Source organism: Magnolia sinica, chromosome 1 (assembly GCF_029962835.1).
Source record: "Magnolia sinica isolate HGM2019 chromosome 1, MsV1, whole genome shotgun sequence".
NCBI classification, from domain to species: Eukaryota; Viridiplantae; Streptophyta; class Magnoliopsida; order Magnoliales; family Magnoliaceae; genus Magnolia; species Magnolia sinica.
The window spans coordinates 13,835,593-13,847,866 of record NC_080573.1 but is presented as its reverse complement, the minus strand read 5'-3'; the positions used below and the strand labels follow the sequence as shown (position 1 = coordinate 13,847,866).

The 12,274-nt window shown below is 39.6% G+C and overlaps 1 protein-coding gene across 1 annotated transcript in view; it reads right to left on the bottom strand.

The window, feature by feature from the left end:
- Positions 1-3,148: 3,148 nt before the first annotated feature.
- LOC131240430 (G-type lectin S-receptor-like serine/threonine-protein kinase At4g27290) overlaps positions 3,149-12,274 on the bottom strand; it is a 96,441-nt gene continuing 87,315 nt past the window's right edge. Inside the window, exons 4-9 of the mRNA XM_058238661.1 lie at positions 11,215-11,331; positions 9,418-9,587; positions 7,694-7,904; positions 4,898-5,135; positions 4,310-4,454; positions 3,149-3,880 (exon numbers count right to left, since the gene is read on the bottom strand). Of these exons, the coding sequence (XP_058094644.1) occupies positions 3,575-3,880; positions 4,310-4,454; positions 4,898-5,135; positions 7,694-7,904; positions 9,418-9,587; positions 11,215-11,331 (1,187 nt within the window). The 3' untranslated portion in view covers positions 3,149-3,574. The remainder of the gene's footprint in view (positions 3,881-4,309; positions 4,455-4,897; positions 5,136-7,693; positions 7,905-9,417; positions 9,588-11,214; positions 11,332-12,274) is intronic.

Sequence of the window (12,274 nt, the reverse complement as noted above, 5' to 3'; positions counted from 1 at the left end):
CCCCAGCTTGAACTTGGCTCGGCTCGGTCTTCGAGCTTGATTGGCCATCTCGGTTTGGTTTGGTCTGCAGCTCGGGTTAGTTCAAGATGAGTTTGACCCTGTGCGACATTTTCTCAAATACATAAAGTGCATTTTAATTTCTTAAGTATGCAAAAGAACAACATCAGTTTACAAGTATTTCATCAAATACTCGGTAGGCAGCATCAAAATCAAGATATGCGGGTAGTTTTATCATGAAAAGTTTTTTTTTTTTTTTTTAAGTGATTTATTTCGTATCCATACCTTCCTCGCCACCAGCTGATCCCACGGAGAATGTATGCACCCCAAACAACACTTCGTTGAGTCATTTTATCAAACACTTAATGTGAAATGTCAATATCAAAATAATTGAGTCACTGAACTGATTCAATCCGAGTTCAATTTGAGTTGAGGTTTAATCTGAGTCAATTCGAGTTTGGACAAGCTCGAACTCGGCTCGAAATTTTTTCAAGCTCCAAAAATCAGCTAGAACTCGGTTCCGAACCGAGTCGAATCGAGCTTTTTCGAGTCGAGTCGAGTGAATTAACCAAGCTAACTTGGTTTGTGTACAACTCTATCCATGAGCGAACCCTTTTTTTAATAGATGGCTTGGCACAGAAGTGGATTGGCTGGTGTACCACACACCACCAATCTGGCCGGTGTGGGTACGTGTCGTGCGAAGAGGAGGCTGTCACTCCTCAAGCTCCAAGTTGGACAAACGTTTCAAAGGAGACCAAAGTTACATGGCCCCAAAATGATGTATTTATTATATCCACACCGTCCATCCATTTTTCGAGATCATTTTAAAGCATTAACCAAAAAATGATTCATATCCAAAGCTTAAGTGAACCACACTACAAATAGGATGAGGGATAAGGATTCTCATCGTTAAAACATTCATAGGGCCTACCATAACATTTATTTTCCATCCAATTTGTTCATAAGGTCACACAGACCTGGATGAAGAGGAAAAACAAATATTATATTGATCCAAAACTTATGTGACCCCAAAAGAGTTTCAATGGTAGACGTTCAATCCCCTACTTTTTTCAGTGTGGTCCACTTGATCTTTGGATCTGTCTTATTTTTTGGGTCAAGCCTTACAATGAGCTCGCTAAATGGAAGGATGGTTGGGATATAACACATACATCTATGGGACTCACATAACTTGCTGATGTCAGCACACCAGCCAGATCGATGGTGTCATACACCTGCCAATCCGCTTCCACTAGGCGCATCCATTTTTATAGCTCATTTCGGTCACGAGGCTGTAGACACCCCACCTAAATCACTAAATACCATTCTTGAATCAGTTGGCTATACCCTGGTAAAACTATACCTATAACCCTCAATTATCAATGGATGCCCTACCAAATTTAGATATGGAACCTCAGATTCGTCTTGAATTGAATTATTGGACCTAATTAAGAGATTCCTAACTCCCGACCCTTCAATCAGAACCATTGATCAACACTTACCAAAATTCTTAACCCTACCTATATTTCGATAAAACTGCAGTTATCCGTCAAAAGGAGCTTTGAAAGCCAACCAGAAAGAAAATACTTGGCATAGACCCCTTTTCAAATATAGTAAAAAATTTAGATCACTCAAACCACGGCCATGTAGCTAGAAATTAGCCCAGAAAGAATGAGGGGAAAGGTGGCGGCATCACTTTTTTCTCCTACCATAGATTGGGATCTCTTCTTACAAATCTTGCATGGCAAAAAATCGACAGTGTCTACTGTCAACCTAACACATGCTAACAATTTCAATCTATAAATTCGACCCCAACACTTGACTCAACAGCAGTTAGAAGGCCCAAGCAAACTAAGGTTAAGTAAAAAAAAACAAGTCAAGCAAAAGGGGCTCTACCATCTAGTATAACCAAAAACTCCCACACTAATGCATATATCTTGCTCAACTGAGTGAAGTCAGCCTCAGAAGGTTAATTTATTAAAGAAAGCTAACTGGTTCAGGAGTAGGATCAGAATCAGGGACATCTGACCATCCCTTTTAAATAAAAAGGGTATCTGAATTTTCTCTTTCTGGCTCACATGTAAATAAAGCTTAAAACGTAATCCATTCTATATATTCCAGCACACTACTTACCATCATCATCATTATTATTATTTTTTTTAATCCATTCTGTTTTTGCACATTTTTTTTTATTTATCTTATTCACTTGTCGGGGATCGCTTGATTCTGCGTAGCCAAGCTAGGACCTATTCTACTTTCACCTATCCAATCCTCTCGTAGGATTTACGCAAAGCATGGCTAGACATATAATGGTACTACATATTTGAATTTCGTTAAAGGTCATATGTTCCCCAGGATAGAGACAGCATGGTGTGCAGATAGAAGAAAGCGTAACCCATTTATCTTCTATAACCGAGACCGCTACCCTTACAAACAAGCTTTATCAGCTAGTGGCGAATCCAAATATTCAAACATATTATTTTTTGACTATCTTTGAGACAAATTGCATAACAAAGGAAAAGAAGTAAAGCTGATCCAACCAGAAACACCTCACATCATGTCAAAAGGTGGCAAGTACGCCAGTTTCTTCCCTCTCTCATCGTGATGGACTGATGTTCATTGAGCCCAAAATAAACCAAATACAAATATTATGTGGAACAACCTATATGAAACAATAATGATTGACCATTAAAAACTTCCCATGGCTTATAAAAAAGGTTTTGGATGTTGTACAAATAGATGGAGGGCATGGATATACAAATTATACATTAAGGTGGGCCTTATGGTCACGGCCATACTGTGTTGGATGAGGCCATGGCCTCAATTCACTCCCTGGGTTGTATCCGCAAATGACCCACCTGACTTTTTAGCACTCGAGATTTGGACATGAAAATTAACAGACAAAAGGACAATCTTATATTTTTTTATTTTTTTATTTTTATTTTTAATATTTATTAAATAAATATTACACTATTGCGAAATTAAAATTTCGGCATAGCTCAATTGGTCAGTGATCTTCTGTTTTTCCAATTATCTCAGTAAATTAAAATAAATGGATAATAATTATAATTACGTCAGCAACATTTGGCCACATTGATGAATTTTCTTCGTTTGTTTTAGACAGGAAAATTTGTGAAATCGTGCAGTCCACCATTGAAAAATATAAAACTATAATCAATTCTCTCAATTTATGTGCCGAAATGCATGTTCAAATAAACACAGGAAATAAGAATCCTACTTACGTGGCATTATCTGGAATCCATAAACACAAATAGCCCTAAAGGCTATACGTGAATGACCACACGTGCTAAAACGGCAGCATGTATGAGATCAGCACCGTTCATCAGGTAGGCCAAACCATGAATGTGCCCATCCAGAAAAGTAGACCAGACCCATCTCCGACGGAACTATATACGTGTACAAAGGAAAAACGGATGGCTGGTGGCCTACGTATCTGGCCTGGGTGTGGCCTGCATCGCTGTCTGTGGGTCTCACCTAATGAACGACACAGATCCCACGGATGCACAACATGAAAATGCAGAGATTTTGAGGAACCTCAACAGAAAAATCTATATAATCCCTAACGAGCTTGCACTTCAGTAGTTGTCATCTCATTGATGGAATAAGATCCGGCCCCACTTGTGGATGAATCTGCATCCATGAAATTCTTCTTGTTACAATAGGCTGGTTTCTTGGGTGGAGGAATGGCCATTTCGTTGCATAACATGGATACAACTGATAACATGGTGGGCCTGCTTGTCACATTTTCTTGCACACACAAAAGGCCCACGTGGATGCATCTCAGGACTTCATTGGTGGGACACGAATCGGCGATTGAGGAATCCACCAGATCCAAACTCCTACCTTCGTTCCATAGATGCCATGCCTGAAATAGTATACCAAATGTCATCTTAAATTCATGAAATCTAACGGTCGAAAATGGCCGGCGGAAGACACGTGTCCAAGTACAGCCCACTTGTCAAAGACCCAAGTCCTGGCCCAGCTTATGAAAAGGGAGCTGGGTCCCAGCTACCCCATCAATGCAAATCAAGTCAGCTTGGTCTGGGCTCACCTTTCGGGGACTTAGGAAGATCAATGTGCTGGAGTCAGGAGGGATGTTGGGCCCAACTCCAGAGCATGCGGGGCACTGGAACAGGTGCACATACACCTATCTTCCATGGTCTGAAGGGGGCTGGTGGGGATCCATAATGCAATTTCAATTTGAAAAAAAATAAAAAAATGTTGGGATTCCCGCCCAGTCTTTGGTTGGATAGAAATTAAAAAAAGAAGAAGATAGTAGAAAAATCATACTTACATGGCCCATTAAATTAGAGTCGGGATTATGATAACCGTTGTTTCGTTTTCCACTAATGATCTCTAATAATAAGACCCCAAAGCTAAACACATCTGATTTCACTGAGAAAAGCCCATCGATGGCATACTCCGGCGACATGTAACCACTGCATTACAATTGTCAAATGTGAGAATTCAATTCAACGGATGGGATTTTCCGACGATGATAAGTCTTCATTTTATGGCCATTCAGGCAAGAGAAGATTGAAGAGGTGAATGGTGGCAGATATGCCAGCATGGCACACATGTGAGAGATCCAAGCCAATCATCAATGGGGCTGTCCAAGAACTATGGCTGCGAATGAGCCCAGCCTGGATTGGTTTCAGTCCAGATTTTAAACTATTTGGCCCAAGCCCATCTGCATACATGTTTTGGTACACCTGATGAGTGTACCAGGCTGGCCTTTGGGCTGTGGCATGGTCACAATGCACCTCATGAGGTACATGGCTTGGATGTCAAACACTTGCAATTTGGTATCTTCAAATTAATCTTTCATCCCATGGATACAATCTTGCAATGTCTTGTGAATGCATGTGTTTGTGGTACTTACTATGTGCCAACCACTCTATTTGTGTTGCCTTGGGTCTGATTTCCTTTGAAAATTCTGGCCATGCCAAAATCTGAAATTTTAGGGTTCATTTCGTCGTCTAGAAGAATGTTGCTAGCTTTCAAATCTCTGTGAATAATTCTCAATCTAGAATCGTGATGAAGATAAAGAACTCCTCGAGCAATTCCAACAATAATATCGAACCGCTTCCTCCAATCTAACAGCACCCCTTTTCCTTGATCTGTCATGTGAATGTCCCCACATTAGATTTTTCTATATATTTATAAAATTTACATACATGCACATGCACACATACACACATAGAAAATGATCATGTACCCACTTTCATGGGGATGTAAATTGTAAGCAAAAGCACTAATTATAAAATTTCCAATATTGGAATTACCTTGAATGATCAATTATGATTGTCTTCTTCACTGTATGAAAATACACATGGAGACAAAGGAAAGTCCACCATAGATATTAATTCTTAACTATAAGGAAAGAGAATATTATTAGACATTACAAGATCTCTAAATTTAGTGGAATGGAGTTTTTAGAAGAGCATAAAATTTTCTACGTCTAAAGTTGAAAAGGAGACAAGTGTTTCAAACTAAAACATTACACTTACATTTATAGACCTCTATCATAAAGAAATTTCAATTAGATATTAACTTCAATATCTCTATATTATGTCGGTAATGGGGTAGATCAAATTAACATGCTTCATTCTAATTAGAAAACTCAATCTATATCTTTGAGAGAGAGATAGAGAGGTGTCTCAAACCAAAATGCTATACCTATATTTATAGATCTCTATCCTAGAGAAATCCCAATTAGATATTGACTCCAATTTATCTATGTTATAATAGTAATGGGGAGGACCAAATTACCATGCTCATTTCTAATTAGAAACTCAATATATACCCTTCAATCACGTAGATCTAGTATATATGAGACCTTTAAGACTATAATCCTCCATTTATATGGGAATGACATTGCATTAAATTCCTATGTGGACAACAAATTATTCATCTTAATCTTCAACTGTTTGTCATAGGTTGTTGATTTAATCACACTGGATCAAACACGCTTAATTTTAAATGTGCATGCACATTTGGAATATCTTGGTACTTGATACATATTTATTTACTTTTGAGATCGAGTGGAGTTTATCTTTATCAAACTTGATCGATCGAAGCTTGTTGAAAATATCAATATAATAATATACAACTATATATATATGTATATATATAAACAATTAATAATAAAATCTTATTGTCCATTCAATCTAGCGCTTTAGATAAGTCTTTTGTGCGTCATTACTATCAAGAGATTAGCTACAATCTTTCTTAATCCTAACCCCATAATTTGATCTTGATTTAGCTACTTTCCCAACATGCTTCTGACTTAGCCAAATATATGTGCATGGCCTTAAGAATGCACACCAAAATAGTGTCACCTCATCCACATAACGTAGAGTACCAGGGAGATAAGAGTCACATATTAGACTAAGTATATCGACACAACAACTGGATTGAAATAAATTTGTCGCTCATATATAGATAAATTAGTCTCATAGCATATGTGACTTAATTTAGACATCATGAATAATCAAATATTCGTTGTCTATGTGATCATTTTGTAAGATCTATTTGATCAACTAGTGATCCATCCACGCTACTATACATAAGCTTATATAATATGATTTGGTATGGAGATGATTATGTTGATCTCACATGTACATGAATTTCAATACGCACCACTCCTCTTATGCATGCTTACATAATGGTCTATGCTGTGCGAGAAGTGGACCATGCCTTTAATTGATAAGTGTTGGCCACACCTCATCATGATGTTCAATCCAAATGTCTATATGTATACATTATCATGAAGCAATTACATCCATACATGTATACTTAAACATAGAAAAATCTCCACATAATCTAATGAATATATATATATATATATATATGATGATTGACACGTGGAATAGCCAATTATCAATGATAAGATTTTTTATTTGTTCCATTTCATCGTTGACAAGTCATGTGTATTATGTAACTGTCTTGTTAAATAATGGTCATTTATTATAACTCTTTGTTTTTACAAGCCATAGATATGATGATTGCATAACCTAATTAAAGTGCTACCTCCAAAGTATAAAAAGCAATCCATCATTGGGCTTGTTGAGTAGATGTTTCAAGATGATGATTGGATCAGTTTCTCTTAATGCCTGATTTAAGCTGTTCATTTCTCATTCTATTTATAAGATGGTTAGTAACATTCGATTAGCATAATTTTTATATCATGGTTTATTAATAGATAATTCTGATGGATGATTAGTTGTTCCACATATAAATTTAAAGGCTTTAGAAACTTTACTAACATTCTCATGAAGGTACCAAAATGAATGCAAACATATACAATGTGTTTCATCTGTGAGCATAGATGTGGGTGGGAATTATAGCTGATTTTCACTGTAACCATCCAATTTGTTGGTTAGCTGATTATATCAATAGCATATGTATGAATGTATATATTTGATGTAGGATTATCAGCATGCCATCACTTTCCCAGAAAATCAAGGCTCCTAAAAAGGAGAGTAATGGCAAATGTTGATGCTCATGTGGGCCCCACATGCACAAGTCACTATATGGTAAAGGTTCCTAGTGTATGAAGGGTCCTAATCATTTCTATTATATCCTTTTACCAATATGAATGTATGTATATATGAATATGTACATACTTACGGGCATGCAAACATTAATGAAACATGAGTATGAAAAGAGAACATACCGAAAATAAAATAGTTCAGGCTTTTGTTTTGCATGTATTCGTAGATCAACATCTTTTCTTCTCCTTGAATGCAACAACCAAGTATTCTAACTAGATTTCTATGCTGCAGCTGTTGTATTAGTGCCACCTCATTTTTGAATTCTTCTATTCCTTGCCCTGAATTCCTCGACAGCCTTTTCACCGCTATTTGTATACCATTCCTTAGAGTCCCCTGCAATCCGTAATCCAAACTAATTCTATTTTTATTTTGTAACATAGATTTTCTTATATAGGGTTCAATACACACACAGGAAAGAGGTTCTATAAACTCCTATGAACTTCCCATGAGGTCGAGCTTTGTGGGTCCCACTGCAATGTGTCGAACAATCACACCATAGATGCACCCTCTCATGATGGGCGATGGGCCTAAAAATCAAGCTAATTCATGACTTAGGTGGGCCACACAACAGTTGAGAGAGGATGCCCACTCATTGAAAGCTTCGTCATTGTTTTATAGGCCATTGAGATGTGGTTCAAACATCTCGCCCATCCATTGTGTGTCTTCCACTTGGATGAGGGGCCACACCAAATTTCAGGCCATTCCAAAAGTCAGAGGGTTCCTCCAAGTGCTTTATAATGTTTTTTCATGATTTCCGTTGGTTTCATATGGTGTGGTCCACTTAAGTTCCAGATACGTTTGATTTATGGCATATCCCATAACCCTGATGGGACCTACCAAATACACATTGTGGATGTCCATCACACATCATGGTGAGGACCACACAGCTCGATCTCATATATATATATATATATATATAAATATATATATATATATATATATATATATATATATATATAAACCTACACTACGCATTTGGCTCCCGGACCCCGCGCCTCTCTCCATCTGCCTCATTTCGGAACCCTGTGAAATTCCCAGGGACCAATTTTCACCTTGATGCAAAACTCTGGTGAGCCGTGGCAAAGAAGGATGCAAATCAAGTGAGGAAGTTATTTCCTTTTTTCGTAGTCCAAAGTTTTGGATCAATATAAAATTTAGGTACTAGGGGTTTTATGGGGTGCTGCATTACGTGGACCATTCAGATTTTGGGCTCACATCAGGTGTAACGGGTTCTTAAAAGGTTCTCACTAAAACTTATGACAACCGGTGCCAGCTGATCGTTGGGACACACACACATATAGAGAGAGAGACACACAAATGCACCGTTCCATGTTATGCCATAGCCCTAAATATTTAGGTCAATCAATGGCTTTAATGAGCCACACCAAAGACACTAGTTGAGAGGATACTCATCTATTGAAATCTTCATGATCATTTTTAGGGCCCAATTAGATATGGCAAGACATCTAACCCATCCATTGTGTGTGTCTCGCTTGGGATTAGGGGTCACACTATGTTTCAATCGTATCAGAAACTTTGGTGGGACTCACCAATTGGTTTTAGGGGTTTTAAGCAGAATCTCACATGGTTTCAGATGATATGGCCCATTTGAGTTCCTAATATGGCTGATTTTTGCTATATTCCATAACTTAGTGGGGACCCACCAAACGCACGGTGTGGATGTCCAACATAGATCACACTGAGCCTACATAGCTTGACTTCATGAGAAGCTCCCACGAGACAATCCTAGTAGTACGATTTCCATGTAAGCATACATGCATGTATGCGTACATGCACACGTGTATGCATGTATACGTATATATTCATTTATGTAGGTATACGTCACCTTGTAAACGGGGCCAAAGCCACCCTCTCCAAGCTTATTTGATTCGGAGAAGTCATCGGTAGCAATCACCACATCATCCAGATTAAACAATGGCAGATCTGAAGTCTTCACACTCTCATTTGAAAAGCTCCCATTCCTTCTCTCCGTTACATGCGGCACACCTTCATTTCCTATACGGTGTCATGCTTTTTTAGAACACTAAGTTCCTTGCACCACCACGTGCTTAATCAGTCTATACAAGTGGGGCCCACGGTAGTCATCTAATGTGGGACACCAAAATAATCAGTTTGTACAAGTGGGGCCCACGGTCAGTCATCCATACATGATGGGCGCCAAAATCTACTACTTACGAAATCTTGACCCTTCAATAGGTGGCCAGCAATTTGACGGTTGAGAAAAAAGAATACACAGCGGCAGTTGGCATTCGACAGAGAAAGCGATCCATTGCTAGGATCTTCCAATTAGGCTTGTTTTGGTGCATGTGCGGTCCATGGTGAGCCCCACCATACCCAATGGTATGGATCCGGGATCCATGGCCCCACACGAACAAACCGAGAGCCCCAATTGTCTTTTATAAGTACGTCGATTGTGTACCGTGTAAACTCTACGGGCCCGCCATGATGTATGTGTCTTATCCACGCCGTCCATCTGTTATATTATCTCATTGTAGGTTATGATCTCAAAATCGAAGCTTATTCAAATCTTAAGTGGATCACTCCACAGGAAATAGCTGAATTGAACGCTTGCCGTTGAAAATTTCTGGGGGCTACAGAAGTTTGGATCAAGCTGATATTTGTATTTTCCTTCCATCTAGGTATGTGTGGCCTTATGAAAAGGTTTGGATATGCTTTAATTTTGGGCTTATGGCCTAAAACGAGCGTGGAAAACGGATGGACAGCGTGGATGAGACATATACATCCACGGCCCACAGTACGCAATCCAGCTCCCTTTCATAACATCCCGTGAAGCGTTCTAATTCCACGCGCGTGTGGAAGCTCTTACATCTAGACTCATTGCCTGTCTCACAAAGTGACACGTGTGTGAGATCCGAGATTCATTTATGTGATCCACAGGGCTTAGATCTTCTGTACTAAAAATCAGATCATTTCGCACCTCAGGTGGGAAACCTCGTGTCAAAACAAATGAATGGCTAGAAAGATAATTTTAACCGTCGATTTAGCCGACCCCAATTAGCGAGTATAAGGCTAAGATTATGATGATGATCATGATTGTGGCCCACCTGACGAGTGAACTTGTCTGTTATTTTCTGCAGATGTAGAGGATACTCACACGTGCATGTCACGTGTGAATATCCTTGACGGCAGATGATCTATTTATCATTTCACGCTATGATCTCAAGCACATATTTCATCTTTGCACGTATGCCTGCGTGTGGATGTGGATGCGTAGGGCTCCACACGCGCGTGGAATTAGCAAACCCCTTATGTTAAACATCATATTAGGAGAAAACTAATGTAAACGAGAAACCTGAAACATGTGTACCAGATCCGAACGTGTCATCAGCTGTTCGCCGCTGGTTAGATGACATGTCTCAAAATTCAAGCTGCTACGATCATCAGGTGCGCCACAAATATACAGAAATCATTTAGAGAAATTAACCAAGGGTCTAAATTTTATGTATATGTATTGTCCACCTGATGATCAGATTGGCGTTATCTTGGGAGATGTGGCATCTGGACAGTGGGGATCATACAGTGAATGGTTCCAATCTTGCACACGAGTTCCTAATTTCACGTGTAAAGCAAGTGCACAAGCAAATGTTAAAGCTGTTTGTACCTTTCCTTTCAGTTTTTCCCTTCCAGAAGCGATAGCTGCATAAGAAGATGAGCAGCGTCCCCGGTATGACCGTTAAAGCGACTATCAGCACCAGCTTTTTCCTCTTCGAGCTTGAATCTACGGCAGCCAATCAAAATTTCAATACAATCCAACGGTGGGAAATGATTTTGGGGCGTGTACTTGCTGGACCCCACCATGTAGATGACCCGGCCGAAAAATCAGGTCCGTCCTCTCATAAGGTTTACCACACGTGTGAATGTGAATAGTTGCTCCCTATGGGGTGAGCTTTAGTCTTTAAAGGCCCGAGGGGCTCGAAAGTAGGGATTGGATGCCATACGCACAGAACGGTGGGCCCAGCATAGAAAACAATGGACGACTATTAAAAAAAAAAAAAAAAAACAAAATCCAAAGTCATGCAGTCGCCCCATGATGCTGACCCGCCTGTTTTTTGGACCTATTATACTTTCGCAGCGGGTTACCCGGCTGGCCAGGTTGACCCAATACACACCACTGTGGGCCCCACGTAGGGGTGTACACGGGTTGATCCGGGTTGAACTGGGCTCAACCGGCCCGGCCCAGTCAACAGCCCAACCCGGCCCAGCTCAGCCATCTGGCCAACGTGTCCAGCCGAACCTGGCCCGGCAGCAATCGGGCGAGTTCGGCCGAGTTCAGGCCGGTTTCTGACACCATATGCCGATTCACTGTAATAGTATCCCACTAGTAAAAATGGTAATTGCCTTTCAAAGGCTATTAAAAGTATGAAGGAGCCCCTTGACGGGGCAACCAAATTAAGTATGGGGATTTTCCCCCTCAGTGATCCACATTCAACCAACATTTGAGGTTTTCTTAGTTCTCCTAAGGTTAAGTAAAACTTGCCTACGAAGCCTTACGGGCACTAAAGATTCTACTATAGCTAAGGTTCTTCCTTCGTTAGAGGGAGTCAAGATTCGACCTGGATAAGAGCCATGACCTTTACATGACCATAGAGAATGCCTTTAACCAAGTCCCTCCTCAAACAAACAAACATCAGATTTCTTTAGCCAAAGATGGCATTTTGAGG